The sequence below is a fragment of the Canis lupus genome, chromosome 16 (assembly GCF_011100685.1).
Source record: "Canis lupus familiaris isolate Mischka breed German Shepherd chromosome 16, alternate assembly UU_Cfam_GSD_1.0, whole genome shotgun sequence".
Taxonomy (NCBI): domain Eukaryota; kingdom Metazoa; phylum Chordata; class Mammalia; order Carnivora; family Canidae; genus Canis; species Canis lupus.
The window spans coordinates 58,800,860-58,816,556 of NC_049237.1; the positions used below are offsets into that span (position 1 = coordinate 58,800,860).

At 38.3% G+C, this 15,697-nt stretch overlaps 1 protein-coding gene across 1 annotated transcript in view; it reads left to right on the top strand.

The window, feature by feature from the left end:
- CSMD1 (CUB and Sushi multiple domains 1) overlaps positions 1-15,697 on the top strand; it is a 1,850,581-nt gene that overhangs the window by 1,327,140 nt on the left and 507,744 nt on the right. Inside the window, exon 14 of the mRNA XM_038560546.1 lies at positions 6,149-6,270. Coding sequence (XP_038416474.1) covers positions 6,149-6,270 — 122 coding nt within the window. The remainder of the gene's footprint in view (positions 1-6,148; positions 6,271-15,697) is intronic.

The window sequence follows — 15,697 nt, forward strand, 5'->3', positions numbered from 1 at the left end:
CAAGAAGGTTTGTTTGAAATTCCGTTTGCTTCATTTAGGGATATAAAAACAACTATAATAATTTTTCATGGGATAAAATATTATGAGCTGTTTAAAACTATGTAAAGTCTCTTTGGCAGTAGATTTTTAAAGTCAGCAAACAAACACAGGAAGAGGACAGAGTTCTATTGTTTAAGTAAAATGTTTCAGCTTGGCATTTCATTCCATCGATATTTACAGGGGCTTAGTTGAGAGAACTTCCTTTAATGCTAATGCACTCTGATCCGGGGAATTAATACTTTTAGTTGCTCACTGAGTTGAAAGAGCATGTAAAAAAAAAAAAGTGAAGTATTTGCAGTTGTAACCGTGGTTACATGGAAGCCAATTAGAGCCCAGGGGGTCATGGGATAAAGCTATTACCTTGATATTCTGGGTTCGATTAGCTAATAATTACCCTCCATGTATTAAGTTGTCATTTACCAAGAACTTTTACCATTTATTCCTTCCTGCCCATATTCTCTGTGCATGCAGAAATGACCTCGTAAGTAGTAGTCAAAAGGCCACTTATACCCGAGGGAGGACTCTTCGTTCTTCCAGATTAAATTTTAAGTCCATTTTAAGGTGATATTTTGTTTACTGATTATTCTACCAGATAGCTGTGACCTCAGAGGTTTAAAGAGACATACAGACTTTGAACTTTTTTTGGAATTCCAGTGGATTTGGAAAAGTTTCTCTTGTTGCTTCTAGACTCCCCAGGTTTTATACTTTTTAGTAGAAGACCACTTAGGTGAAAGATACATTTTCTCCTTTCTTATTAGGTTTTTGGAAATAATAAAGCTGTGCATTTTTATAGTACTCTCAAATTCTGTTGACATAGAATGACTTGAACACTAATGTTGATTTGATTTCCTAGAATATAAGGAAAGTCTGACCTAACTTGCTCTCATGGGTTGTCCTTCTATGTGGGACACTTGCCCCAGGTGTCCGTGTGGCTGTCCGTCCTGCACAGGATGTTTCTTCAAACATCATGTCTTCCAGAATCATTCCATGACCACCAGATTCCTGAGTAAGCCCTTTGCAGATACTCCCCCAAACCTCACTCAGACCTTTCTAGAAAGCTGCTACGTCCTCCACATATTAGATTAGATGGTGCGTGTCTACTTGTTAATGGACTGAGAAGGAAGGATTTTGGTTTTGTTTTCTCTCTGCTACACAGCCCATGCTTGATACTGTGCCCTACTCACAATAAGTGTGCATTTGGGTAACACACAGCTGGAACATACTGGGCCACGTGCTAACTGCCTCCCTCGGTGTCCTTCCTTCAATCCTTAGAGCAATCACAGATGGAGTTATGATTATTACACCCATTAAACAAACTGAAGGGCGTTAGAATGAAATACATCAAGATTAGATGTCCAGTAACTGCATAAACCAGGCTTGGAACTCAGCTGTGATTAAGAAAAGCAACTCTTAACCTCTATGACATAATGTTCTCTGCTTTGGTTGACAATCAGGAAATAAATATAAAAGCTCTGGCTGATAAAAGTGCTTTCTCCTAAAAACATACAAGAAATAGAGTATCTAATGTATTACTAATGTGTTTGGAACATGCTTCAGATGTCCAGGTACCTTCTTAATTTAAATTTAGTCAATTAGAATATTTGTCTCTAATGAGCTTGATTAATTAAATAGCTACTATAGAACAGTACGGATTCCTGGAACTGGATTTACATAAATAGACAAATTATTACATCGTATTACATAAGATAAATTCTGTGAAGCAAATATGTTTTGTACTTAATAAATATTCATTGATTAAATAGATAAATGGCATATATTTGCATTCGAAATCAGTTTTTTTTCTCCCTGTCCACATCCCCTCTTGATATATTTTCAACTATCATTTTATGAATTCTCATTTAATTTAATTTTTTAAAAAAATTTTAAAAATATTTTATTTATTCATGAGACACACACACAGAGGCAGAGACACAGGCAGAGGGAGAAGCAGGCTCCATGCAGGGAGCCCGATGTGGGACTCCATCCCAGTTCTCTAGGATCATACCCTGGGCTTCAGGAGGTGCTAAACCACTGCGCCACTGGGGCTGCCCATTTAATTTTAAAAACATTAAACACATATAAGAAAAATTTGAGTTCCAAGTTTAGAGCACTGCCACATGAGTAATATTAGCTGTACATTAGGTCATGATGAGTACCAAAGACCATTTATTAAGCATTATTAAGCATTTAAGTGTGTATTCCTTTATATTAGGTGTTATACTTCCAGGAAAATGTTGACAAGGGAGAGACCTTAGCAGGAAGGAAAGTGGTGTTCAACTACAATACATATGAACATATACATTTCAACTATGGTAATGTATTTAAATCTTGCTGTAAAACCTAGCTTGACATTACAAGATTATCATTACTTCATTAGGTTGGCCAATGAAACACTATGATGACTACCTGAATGCCTGTTTAGTACAGAAGCAGGTGTTTGGGAGCAAGTCCCCCCACCTTGCCCCCAAGGGCGTCATGCAATTGCTCTGTCACCATCAGGACAGCTTTGCTAAGCTAACAGGTTTGCACTAGTCTGAAAAGTCACATGATCCTCCTAGGATGCACTGAGGAGTCAGCAGAGTCTAGAAGTGGAAAGAGACAGGCAGGGTGGCAAATCTTCAGGGTTCTAGCCACCTGAATCAGATTATAGCATGGTTTTATGAATGTCCACTACGTTGGTTGAGTTCCCATTCAGTTATAGCAGAAAAATCACTGGCAAAGCAGCACAGACGTGGTTTGCAGATAAATTGATGCTAATCATCCTCCTTTAGAAGGGTCTGCATGCCCTGGGGGGTCCCCTCAACTCCTCTGCCTCCTTCCTGCCCTGCAGTCTGGCTGCTTCCTCATCTTCTTAGGGAACAAGAACTTGGGGAGGAATTGGGGCTCAGATGCACCCTAACTGAACACTACCAGGGCTCTGCCATGTATGATGCCCACCCATCGGACACATTTCAGTGGAGCTTATAATCCTGGTTCCTCTCTTGTCCCTCAGGCTATTCTGTGTTCCTTTCTAGCTCCTCTTATTCTTCATGAAAATTAGGCTTTTAAAAGAAATGTGACATGCAGTGGATATGAAGGAAATTAGTCTTCAGGTGCTTGAAGCTGATGGGGAGGAAGTTATTGGGTGTGATGGAGCGAGCAGTGTGGCTTACTCGGCTCTATAATTCAGGGAACTGACCACTTTCTATAACCCCACCACAGAACCACAAAATAGAAAACAAAAAACAGGTCACAGACTGTCTGCAGGAGATTCAGCAGACAACGTCCAGTGTGCAATGGCAAGCACCATGTGCACCTGGATAAATAATACATAGAAATTGTGATAAATCAAAATACATCATTATTATTCAGTAAAGACTCTACACAGAGATGACTGAACTTTGAGTAGTTGCCAGTGCAAAATCTGAGAATTATCCTTGACTAGTAGCAGGGCCCTGATAATGAAAGCAACACTTAATGAATCATGATTGGTGTGATGACGATAGTATCATCATTTAATAAAGAAGCAGATGATGAGGATGGGAAGATTTAGAAGCACAAAGACTAAGGTCCTAGCTGTTTTTAACAGTTTCCTCAAGTGGAGGATTATAATTAAATAATTATAGTTAGATTGTGTTATTTGAGGCCGTTCTACTATTTAAAAACTACAAGTATTTATGGGGAAAATGATCAAATGTTAGGTGTTGTTCTAATCATCAAAAGAGGGGATATGCCCTGGATTTTCCCACATATTTCATTTCTGCTAATTATTTGATGGCTTGACTAAAAGTATGGGAAAGATAAAGTTAATGGATTAGAAAAAATACATCACAAAAATAGAGATACACTTCTAAGACAAAAAGAAAAAAAATTATAGATTAATCTGACAATTTCTGGTGAAAAATACTTCCAAAGAGACTGGACTCATCAGTCACTATGCGAAACCCAGTCCTAAATATGAACAAAACTGTGGGAAATGTACTCCTTTCCTACAAATATTTTACTAATGGTTATCTCACTAAACTATATAATCACTAAAAATCATATTTCCCCAAGCAATGGTGAGATGAATTTCATGGAGAGCTGGTAGGCAATTTGAATAAGTCAAGTTAAGGGTCAAGCTTCAAAGCAGACGCGTGGGACGCAAGGCCATTGGCGGGATGTCAGATTTGGTGAACCTTCCAGCAGAGTGACAGCTGGGGCTAATGACTGGATGGGCACAAATTGTCAGTGGGGTTGTAACAAATTAGTCCCTGACTGCACTCACTCACTCTTCAGATGTGTTTTTTTGAAGTTTGAAATACTTAGAATGGCACTTTGATACTATTAATTCAAAATTAAGTCAAAAAATATTTATCGAGTAACATGACATTATGTCTGTATCAGCTCTTCAGTTTGAAATTTAACAAAGAATGATCATGTGACATAAAGGTATTGTAACTCAACATTTATTAGTGTTAACTTCTAACGTTTCCCGATGAATGCTGTTAACAAGGAGCTTTAGGAAAATTTCACATTGGAAGCTCATAATCCTTTCTGAGAACATGTTCCTCAAACTAGATCCTTTGAATGCAGAGTTGGATGTTTTTGTTTGTATTCAGTTAGCTCCCTGTTGGAGGACCTTTCGAGCCAGGACCACCTACTGAATTTTGAAAGCCAGGCCATCTGTTATACGCTTTATTTAAGTAATCTTGTCCTACACATCTTACTTAAGAAACCTTGTCCATTTGCAAAGTCCATGCCGATATTGTAAACGTTGGTTACCCCCGTGTTTTTGTTAATTGATGTATGGCAGATTAATTTTTAGCTGATTATCTTCATTGTGAGTATCCTACAACTGAAAAGTTGTCTACTCTTCACATTTTTCTGCCAGCAACTGTGTAGACCCTGGATATGGGTGTTAACGATAAGAGAAGGATGCTTTTCCAAGGTCAAGAAATCCACAACCGTGTAGGAAAGATAGATCTGTCAGTTAATCATCATAATAAAGGCCTGTTATCAGGAATAGGTATGATTTGTGTTATATTCCTGGGGGTTGTTAGAAGGAGCTCAGTGAAACGGTTTCTCCTGATCCCTCAGCTATACGATGGCTCCCAGAAGCCAGAGTCCTGTTCTCTTAATTTTGTGACTGAATCTCCCAAAACAATGCCCAACCTGTAGTGGGTGCTCAGCCAAGAAAAAGAACAAAGGTGAGATGGGTTCTGATTAGGATTCATTTTTTACTGGATGACAGTTTAATCAGTTTGTGTGATAGGAAATCTAAGGAAAACGAACTAGAGCTTCCCTTACATTAGTTCTTTCTTGTGAAATCCATTTCTCCTACTTTGTTCTCAAACCCAGTTCAAATTATTAATGTGAAGACTGGATTGCATTGCAAGCTGGCATTTGATTTCTAAACATTATCTATTGATTTGAAAAATAAATCTTTCTTAAGATGGAGGTCAGTTGAAATATTTGTTGTAGAGTAAAAACAGTCGTATTTGTTGGGTTATGTCATTTCTATAATGTGCTTAGTCTTTCAATTTAAGGTAGTTTCTCTTTTTTTTTTTTTTTTCCTTTTCTTTCCTTTTACAGTCACTGTGTCTATTTTCTTGCTTTAAATTGTCAACTATATTTGAAGTTCCTGTTTGCATTGTGCTGTAAAGAAATTTGCATAGTTGATTGCAGAATAGGATCTAAAGCTTGAAAGACACTTTGGAGATGATCTGTCCCGCTGTCCTCATTTACAGTGGAAAAGATGAAGTTGTCCTACATTGTAGGGCACAGTGGGGGTCCCTGGAGCTCCCTGAACTGTGTTCCCCCTCCATCTATGACATCCGTGTCTAGCCACATGTGTATGCAGACTCTCTTTGAGTCAGAGTAGGATTTGAGGTGGACCAATTTGATTTGACATTGGCCGGGGTGATTGACAGAATGAACGAGGTCATTTTGTGACCTCGGTAATGCCTTGGGTTCAGTTGCAGAGACCAAACAAGGGTCCTGAGGGCTAAGCAAACTTCCTTTACCAACTTGAGTTCATGAACCACTTTTTATCATCATTAATGAATACGTAGTTCAATCGTCCGTGTTTCTGTCTTCACCACACAGATAGAATGCTGCAGAAAGTAACACCACCTTTATGTATTTTTAGCTAGAACATGTGGATCAAATCTGCGGGGACCCAGTGGCATCATTACATCCCCTAATTACCCAGTTCAGTACGAAGACAACGCGCACTGTGTGTGGGTCATTACCACAACGGATCCAGACAAGGTAAGGCTTCCACCTTCCACCTCTGTGTAGCTGATGCAATCAATACTTTGACTCAGACAACGGTTTAAGATGGATAAGCCAGTACGTGTCATGCACCCGTACAGTTTGCTGTTTGAGATGACAAGCTCAAGCATTGTGTGTGTGTGTGTGTGTGTGTGTGTGTGTCTGTGTGTATCCACATTTATCAGAAGACCAGTCTAGGATTCAAATAGAAAGTAAGTTTTCTTCATTTGGTTGCCTCTTACTGGTTCTGGAGGTCTATGTTCTCTTTTGCCCCTCAGTTTTGTCGAAATATAATTGATGTATAATATTGTTTGACTTTAGGGTGTATAATGTAATTATTTGCTAAACGGTTAATGCATATTATCTCACGTAGTTACAGATTTATTGTGATAAGAACTTTTAAGATCTACTCTCTTGGCAACTCTTAAGGATATGGTACAGTAACTCTGCAGGCAAAATGGAATCAAGAAAGAGCCAAGAATGGGTCTGGTGGGGGATGGTGAAACTCTTACCAGAATGAACATATGTTCTAGCCCCTCCGGGGCCACCCTGCCCTACATCTGCGGTTCCCACACCATTATTAATAATGACCTTCTTTTATTCTCCAAATTGTTCCACTTTGGAATAATATAATTTCTCCCTACCTGGAACCAGGGAAAGGGCCTTACGAACCACTGTTGGTTTTATTTTGTTTGTTTGTTTTGTGTTTTGTTTTTTAATGGGAAGAGATAATGAGTTTGGTTTTAGACATAATGAGAGTGAGGTGCCTGCTGTATATTCATTCAAGTGGATATAACTGGTAGAGGTAAATTTGGAATTCACAAGTGTGTTGTTAGCTGCTGAGATCTGGGATATGCATGATATCATGCAGAGAAGCCAAATAGAGTCAAAGAGAGTCGTGCTGATGGCATATTTTTCTCTCTGTGTCAGTTGGAGAATGGAGTGGGCTTCCGCTGTAATGAATGATAGGGATTTTTGTAATTCTAAATGTCGGATAAAGGGCTTTAAAGTACTGAAGTCTTTTGCAAGGAAAAAACAGTAAACTTATGGTGTTCTGATAGGACAGGCAGTGGCTCCAAGCTAAAGCTTCAAGAAATTTGATTAACACCCTTATAGTATTTTCAAAATTCATTTAAATCCTGATCACATATGATTAATCATGAATATTTTTATACTACAGATATGTCTATATATTTGAGTTTCTTTCTTTCCCATACCTACTAGAATAAATGAAATCTCTATCTAAAAGGAAGCTTAGAGTTTCTATTGTCTGAACACCCTTTACCTGACAGGTGAGAAACTGAGATCCATGGAACGTAAAGTACTTGTTAAAGATTTCACAGCTATTTTGCTCCTAGAGCAGGATGAGGACCTGGGTTTCCTTTCACGGCACTGTGATGGCACTTCATTAGCTCTCTTTTCTGCAAGAAAGTCAGTTATTTCTGCAGCTATGTATTCCATTATCACTGGGAGGGGTGCCATATGGAAATGAAATAATAGGTTATTCAGTGTATCGATAGGATGTTTTCAGCTGTAGGTGTTATAAGAAGTTTTAAGAAACATCTCACATAACAAAAGGGTAGAGCCAGAGAGATTCCAGGTTTCATTTGGGAGCTCAGGAACCTTGTTGACAATTCAGGTGTTGCCCTCTCTTTCCTGCTCCGTATCCAGAGCAGTAATAACGCTCGCCCCGCTGAGGTCACAAGATGACTATGACGTTATCATGGTCAATGAAGAAATGGGGCATGTCTTTCTCAAAAATGAAAGAAATTTTCTAGAATGTCCCGAGCAGACTTCCCTTCAGGTCCAACTGAGTCAAATGCCCATGGTCCGGCTCCTACGGTGCCTAAGGAAAGAACCATCTGGAAGCCAGAAGGCAGGGCTGATGGTTATGATAACCAGTGTGTCTACCACATGTACGCAAGCACAATGTCAAAGAAAGAGGTTTTGGTTATCATCAGATTCATATTTTGTGTTTGATATATTTTGGATCCCATTATTTTCCTGTTTTACCAGACTCCAGGGGACAAAAATCTGTTAAAATGCATAAGGTGTGTTCTTTGACATTTTGAAGCTGATTTTTTCAATGTGGCCAAACTGCAAAATAAATAAAATAATGAACGTATGCTGTTTGGATTTACACATTTCTCTCATTCTAGGCATTTCAGGTTCTTTCTCATCTTTGTACACAGTTAAATAGATATTTCTAATGATTTCATATACATTTTGTTGATTCTGAACACTCAACAATTAACAAGTTAAATTTCAGGAATCCTGTGTTCTATTGCTTCAGTAAATTCTTTGCCTTTCTTCATTTATTCTGGTGAAATGTTGAGAAAAGAAACAAGACATTCCAGGTTGATGCACTCATACACACCAATACTCTTTACTAGAGCACCACTTAGACACCTGAAGGCATCTCAATTAAGCAGAATTACCATCCAAATTAAGAAGCAGTCATTGCCATTAAGTATAATTAGGCCTAATTTGATTCCTTGGGAGACATTCCAAATAAGGGGGTTTCCCGATTAAGCACATGGTGATGAAGGTATATTACATATTGTGCATAGGAGAGAAGAGCAGTTATATGAAGGTTTCCAGACAATGACTCTTGCTGGAAGCATTAACAGAGGATTCTAGATAAGAGGTGTTGCTATACCTCAATCTGTGTGTTTGACTTGATTTGCAAACTTTTAAGAAACAAGATAGAATAGAAAACTAAAATCAATTTCCAGTGTCAGTTGGAGATTAGTTAATAAACTCCTCTTTGGTTGAAATGTTAATCCTCTCTTTGTGATTTATAGACTTTTCTGGCCTTATATTTGCTTTGATTGTTATATAATCAAGTGACATGCGTCAGTTTATGCAAAGCATTAACATAAAATTGCTCATACAATACAATTACCATGGGAAACTCGGTCATGAGTATTACAATTTGTCATATTGTGGAATGTCAACTTAAAAAGAATAATAGAAATCTATTCAAAAATACATGTAAATATATAATTTTCTTAATTATATTAATACACTATACATTATTATTAAATGTATACTATATGTTAATATATTATCTAGCAAATTATATATTAAATAATATATCAATTATAACTAATAATTCTTAAACATATATTTTATGTGTGCATATATATACACACATATCATATATACACACATCATATATCTATATCATATATATCATATATATATATATGATAGGAGATCCTGCTGTGTAGTATATTCTAGGTAGAAAGTCAAAAAAACAATTTCCTCAGTGCATCTGGGTGGCACAGTGGGTTGAACATCTGACTCTTGCTTTCAGTTCAGGTCCTGATCTCAGGGTCCTGGGATCAAGCCCTGCATTGGGCTCTGGTCCAAGTGTGGAATCTGCTTAAGATTCTCTTTCCCTCTGCTCCTCCTCCCCCACTCACGCTCTCTCGGTTTCTATCTTCCTCTCAAATAAATAAATAATTGATTTAAAAAGTCCTAAAGAAGAATCTGTTTAATAGAGAAGCAGATTTCTAAACACACAAGTACAACTGCCCCTGCCATACTAGTCTGGTAGTCAATAAAAATTAATTCCATGATGAAATATTGATTAATGTTTTTCATTATATATGCATTCAATAATTCAGCTTTCTCAGGTGAAACTCACGAAAAAATTGCATGAACAAATTCTAGAGAAAGTAATATATGGTGGGTGAGTTATAGATTAGAGGAATTATAAGCAAATGCTCTGAAAAGTTCAGCCATGTGGTTCCGTTGGGGAGATTAAACGTAGACAGCTTCCCTTAGGGTCCTTACACGGATACACGGGTGTATGTCTGTATCTTCATACGTATATGTACACATAGGTGTATTTCTATTTCAAATGCAATCAGGGGTGACATAATTTCAGTGCCTAATTTTCGTTTGAGCTCCTTAGAGAGCATTTTTATCGATGCCAAACTCTGAGAATTTCAAAGATTTTGAGCATTTGAACTTTGTTCAGGCTACTCTAACAAAAATCCCACAGATGGGGTACCTTCTGCACAAAGAAGTTTATTTCTCATGGTTATGGAGGGTGAAAGTCTGCGATCAGGGTGTCAGCATGGTTAGATCCTGACGAAGGCCCTTGTGAAGAATGTGACATGAGCCTGAAGCACCTAGACCGTCTTCTGCCAAGTGCTCGGCCCTTCCCTCCCCTCCTTCCTTCTCTCTTCCTCCTCCCCTTTTTGCTCCTGTCTCTTCCTCCTTCCCCTCTTCGTCCTCTTCTCCCTCCTCCTCCACCTCCTTCTCCCCTTTTCCTCCTCTCTGCCTCCTTCCTTGTCTTCCCTCTTCTTCATTACTAGTATTAATGGCTACATTTACAAAGACATAAATGAGACCCTGAAGGGCAGATAAAGGGCTTAAATTTTGTGCTAAGGACAATGGGTGTCGGGAAACAGAGGAAAAGGATGGCATTGCAGTGCTTACGCCTTGGAGACATCACTCTGCCAAGAGTCGGGTGGACAGGTTTGAAAGACACGTGACTGGAAGCAGCAAATATCAGGACTTTGTTATAATTATGAAAGATTATATGAAGCTAAACCAGAACAGTGGTGTCAGGATTGGAGAAGAGAAGATGAATTTGAGAGGTGTTGAGGGAACAGGTGATTACTTACAGCAATTCACACATTTGCATTACTTTTATTTAATGCACAACTTTCACTTTCTAAAGAAAAAAAACAGACATTGCTTTAAAGTTATTGCTTATTAGAAAGTACAGCTGTGTATCAGATCCCTTTTTGGGGAAGAAGCATTAACTTTTATTACTCAGGAGGTTTTTTTGTTACATAATTTGAAGTAAAAATTCATACAGGTATGGAAAAAGCATTCATTTGCATTCAAATTATTCTAAAGTTAGGGTGAACTAAATATTATGTGTAATAGTTTATAGTGTTTTGAAATGGACTTTGAATGGATGCCATTCAATAGGTTCTATTTATCCATTTGGGATTCCCAGTTGGGAGAGAGCATCAGATGCATGATGTCGGTGGTGACGCTGTCCTGAGCATCTCGTCCTCCCCCGCACAGACACCTTTCCCGCCCAGGGCCATGATGCACCCTACTTAATGGCCCCATTCCGGTGTCTCGTGTGGCACGGAGCACCTCTGCAGAAAGTCAGGTTGCGTGCCAGCTCTGCTTCCTGGTGCACGACGAGCTCCCTCGGTGCTTGTTGGCCACCATCATTAATCCTGGTACTAACTCGCTGTGTCATCCCTGTCGTCTCTCCAGTATGTTCATCTCTCTGCGGCGGCCCCTTTACAGCCAACCTCATCCCATTACCACTGCTTCATAGCTGTACCTTGCTCGTGAACGGAGTTTGGCTCCTGAGACTCTCCTCAAATCTCTGAGGATGCCCTTCCTGGCTCCCTTCCTCGCCTGCCGCAGGGGAGCCTGCACTCCCTTCTTCCCGCTACCCTGATTTCCTCGCAACACTCCGACGACTGCCCTCTTAAACCAAATGCAGTTATTTTTATCGTCTCTTCTTGGTACTCCAAAATAAAATAGGAAACAAGGTCTGGGCTTTTGGTTTGCGTGCATTTTAAGCCCAAACATGAATTACACACACACACTTCTGTACACACATGTAGATGAATACTATACACGAGTACATGATGGGGACGGCATTTTTAGAACAACTAATCTGCCACTAGGTAATTTGCAGGCCACAGTAAAAAGTAAACAAAACAATGAAGAAAAGAAAAGAAAAACAGACTGCGAAGTTTTAGACAAAAGATCTGGCAACGGTTTGCTTGGTGTGAGTCAATGAAGATACAGGCTGAAATAGTGCTTGTCTATAGAAACAGAGAAAAACAAAATACCCAGGTAACACTACTGGGGGAAAAGTCCACATAATTTACTGAGTTGTTTGTTTGCTTGTTTTATATAAAAGTGGCTTTAGGAGAGGATACTTCAATGATTGCATGTCTAGAATTTCCTTGAAATATTGAATTTTGGTCATTATGGCAGAAAGTTTTGTTTTCTGAGTTGTGTGTGTGTATGTGTGTATTTTTAGAGAAAAGGAGGCAGAAATAACTAATTTTCTTTTCCCACTTAGGGTTTCGTATCTTAGAAGTGGTCACCTTTTCTTTTTTTTTTTTTTTTTTGCCTTTTATTATATATTAAGTACTCCCTGCATCTAACACATTTCCTTTTTTTATTTTCTTCTTTTCAGTGATTTTCTTAATCACATTAGTGATCATACATGTAGGAAAAGCAATAAAAACTTATTCAGTGTATTTTTGAGCCCCACACTCTTTATAATTGCCAAACAGTGGTGAACAGAGCTGCTAAAATCTCTGCTTACATGGAGATACCGCCGCAGAAGGAAGAGATAGAAAGTCAGCCAACAAAACCACTAATTAGATAAAGTCAAATAAAGGAGGCACATAGCAAAATGTCCCTTTCCGGGGACGCTAGGCCCATGATGGTCCACTGATTTCCACCAAAATACATCTTGAGGGATCCCTGGGTGGCTCAGCAGTTAAGCGCCTGTCTTTGGCCCAGGGGGCGTGATCCCGCAGTCCCAGGATCGAGTCCCACATCAGGCTCCCTGCATGGAGCCTGCTTCTCTTTCTGCTTGTGTCTCTGCCTCCATCTCTCTCTGTGTGTCTCTCATGAATGAATAAATAAAATCTTTAAAAAAACCCAAAATACATCTTGAGAGAAATTCACTATTGGCACGAGGACACTCAGACCTAACAGAACTCTCTAGTGAGTGCTACTACCATCCTTCCAGCTCATTCCCCTTTCCCTCTGGCCTCTATATACTTCCTTTTCTTCTCCCATTCACTTTAAGAGATATTTATAATTTGGGAATTATCTTTCCCCAAAAGCATGACTCTGGGGTCTTGCAGGGAGAGCAGTGGCATCGTGGAAGGAGAACCAGATGCGATGCTTAAAGACCTGGGCTCCAGCCTTTGCCCATTTCCTAGCTGTGTGGTTTTCGAAAGCCATAAAATCTCTCTATCAGTTTCCTCATTTGCCAAACAATCTTAACAATGATGATAATAGAGAACCTAATGGTATTTCTGCGTTCATCGGGTGAACGAGCATATATGGAAACTCCTCTGAGTTATTAATGTCACTACTACTATTATAGTATCACCTTCCAATGCTTCAAGGACTCTCTTCACTGATGAGAATGATCAGTTATCTAATCAACTTACCTGAACATGGTGGCCTCAGTCCAGATGGTCCCAGGGCAGTTCTGGGGCATCCTAACAGCCCTGCAAGTGGACCTATACAGAGAAAATTAGCTCTCTCTTGCTCACCAATCTGCTGTCCCTCCTCCAGGCTTTCTCTGATCCCCTCGTCTTGTCGTGCAATCGAGACAACTACCTTTATTCTAGACTCTTATCCTCAGACACTTCTAGTTGAGCATCTTTCCTTCACCCCTAAGTACCGTCTGGAGTCACTGTCCCTTTTCCATTTTCCACTGTTCTAACACCTAGCTAGTCTAGGTTGGCCTCTTGTTTTCCTCACAGTGTGTGTTGCCGTGAGCCCCCTCAGCTTTTCGTCTTGTTCCATTCTCCACTTTCCTAATTTATCTTCCACAACAAATGGGAACTATCTCTTCTAGAAACTAAATGTGTGTATAAATGTGTATTTAATAAAATGAATATGTGATCATCATTCTGCAAAATCAAATGATACAGATAACTGGAAAGCAAAAAGCGAAGGAACTAAATGCTTCAGTTCCATGGATGATCCGTGCTAACTGTTGCTGCATGCTTTTTTAAGGCTTTTATCTCTATGTTTCTAACCACAAACATACACAAAGACATAGCTTTCCTTTATTCCCTTCCTTCCTCTTCCTCCTTGTTCTTCATAATGGCATCTTTTAGTTTTAGATGTTATGCCACAGTTTTACAGATTGCTGTTATTTTATAATATCCTGCTTATATATGTATATATGTAATGCATATACATAATAATATATTATTTATTACATAATAATAATATTATTATGTAATAATGTATATCTGATATACATCCAGATATAATTCATTTTAATAGTAGATGCAGTGTGAATATATATTATATTTGTGTGTGTGTATATATATATATCTGCATGTGTATGTGTATATACATACATCCAAATACAAATTGCTATTTTTAATGGGTACAGAGTATTTTATTCTATCAGCCTCTTCCTTTATTTTTCTTATTTTTTTATTTTTTTATTTTTTTATTTTATTTATTTTATTTTTTATTTTTTTTTCAGCCTCTCCCTTTAAACGCGTAGACTGTCCTCATTCTCCGTAATCATAAACAATGCTTCTACAGGCATCTTTATGTTCACTTTTTTAGCAACTTATCTGGGTAGGTTAAATCCTTGAATTAGAATTATAGTAATAATACACACACATTCATAATTTTGATACTTATTTCCCAAATATGTATCTTGTGCTAAAATTGTGTTCATGGGAACTCTCACCACAATGCATAGATGCCCGCATTTCTACAGCAATGAGAACAAAGGTAAAATGCGACTCTGTTGTTCTTTAGCATTATATCCTCAATAATTGTCTGTGGTCTGTGGGAAAAAGCCCTTTTCATGAGATCCGTCTTTCATGGCAGGGCATCTGACACCATTCCACTCTCATTTTACCATTTGCTTCTGCAAGCTTATTTCCCCAGCCATTCTACTAAACTCTCAGATCTTGAAAGTATTGTACTGCTGCAGGCCTGTGAGCCTTGTCATACTCCCTGAACAGAAACTGGGTATCAGGGTGAAATGTGGTATTATTAATTATTGAAACAATCCTCATCATTGGATTTATGGTGGAGGTTCTATACTTTCCTGCAAACCAAAAAGCTAATTAATGGGTTGACCATATAATTTATTATCTGAACCAAAACTCTTTTAAAGTGTAATGTGTTAATAATTAAGCTGGAAATAGCCAGAACTATAATTATCCTGGTAAATAAGGACCTAGATTACCCTATGAAGGGAAAATGTCCACAAGTAGAAGAAGTGCTGTTTTATTTCACTGTGTGTAGTTGTAAAAAGATAACTCCCACACTCTGAACATTTTTTTGGAGAATCTGACCACACATTTCAATAGAAGCAGAGATGGTCACATCTCCTAAAATATAGAAAAAACTCCCCAATCAGTATAGCTTTGTGTGACCAATTCCTAGCTTGCTAATAGCTAAAATTAAACATTGTATCATGGTTTTTAAATAGTATATTAAATAGTATATTGTTTATTTCTTCATGGTACAAAATGTGAAGGTACATTTTAGGAATCTTAAATTCGAGTGAAATGAGTTACTTAAATTATCTTTTACAAATAAGCCTATGCCTAAGACATCTTTGAATTTCTACTCTCTTGCACAGTAGATGGCCTGTTGTGAGGACTAATAAATTATTTTGAATAAATGGCTGTAAAAATGA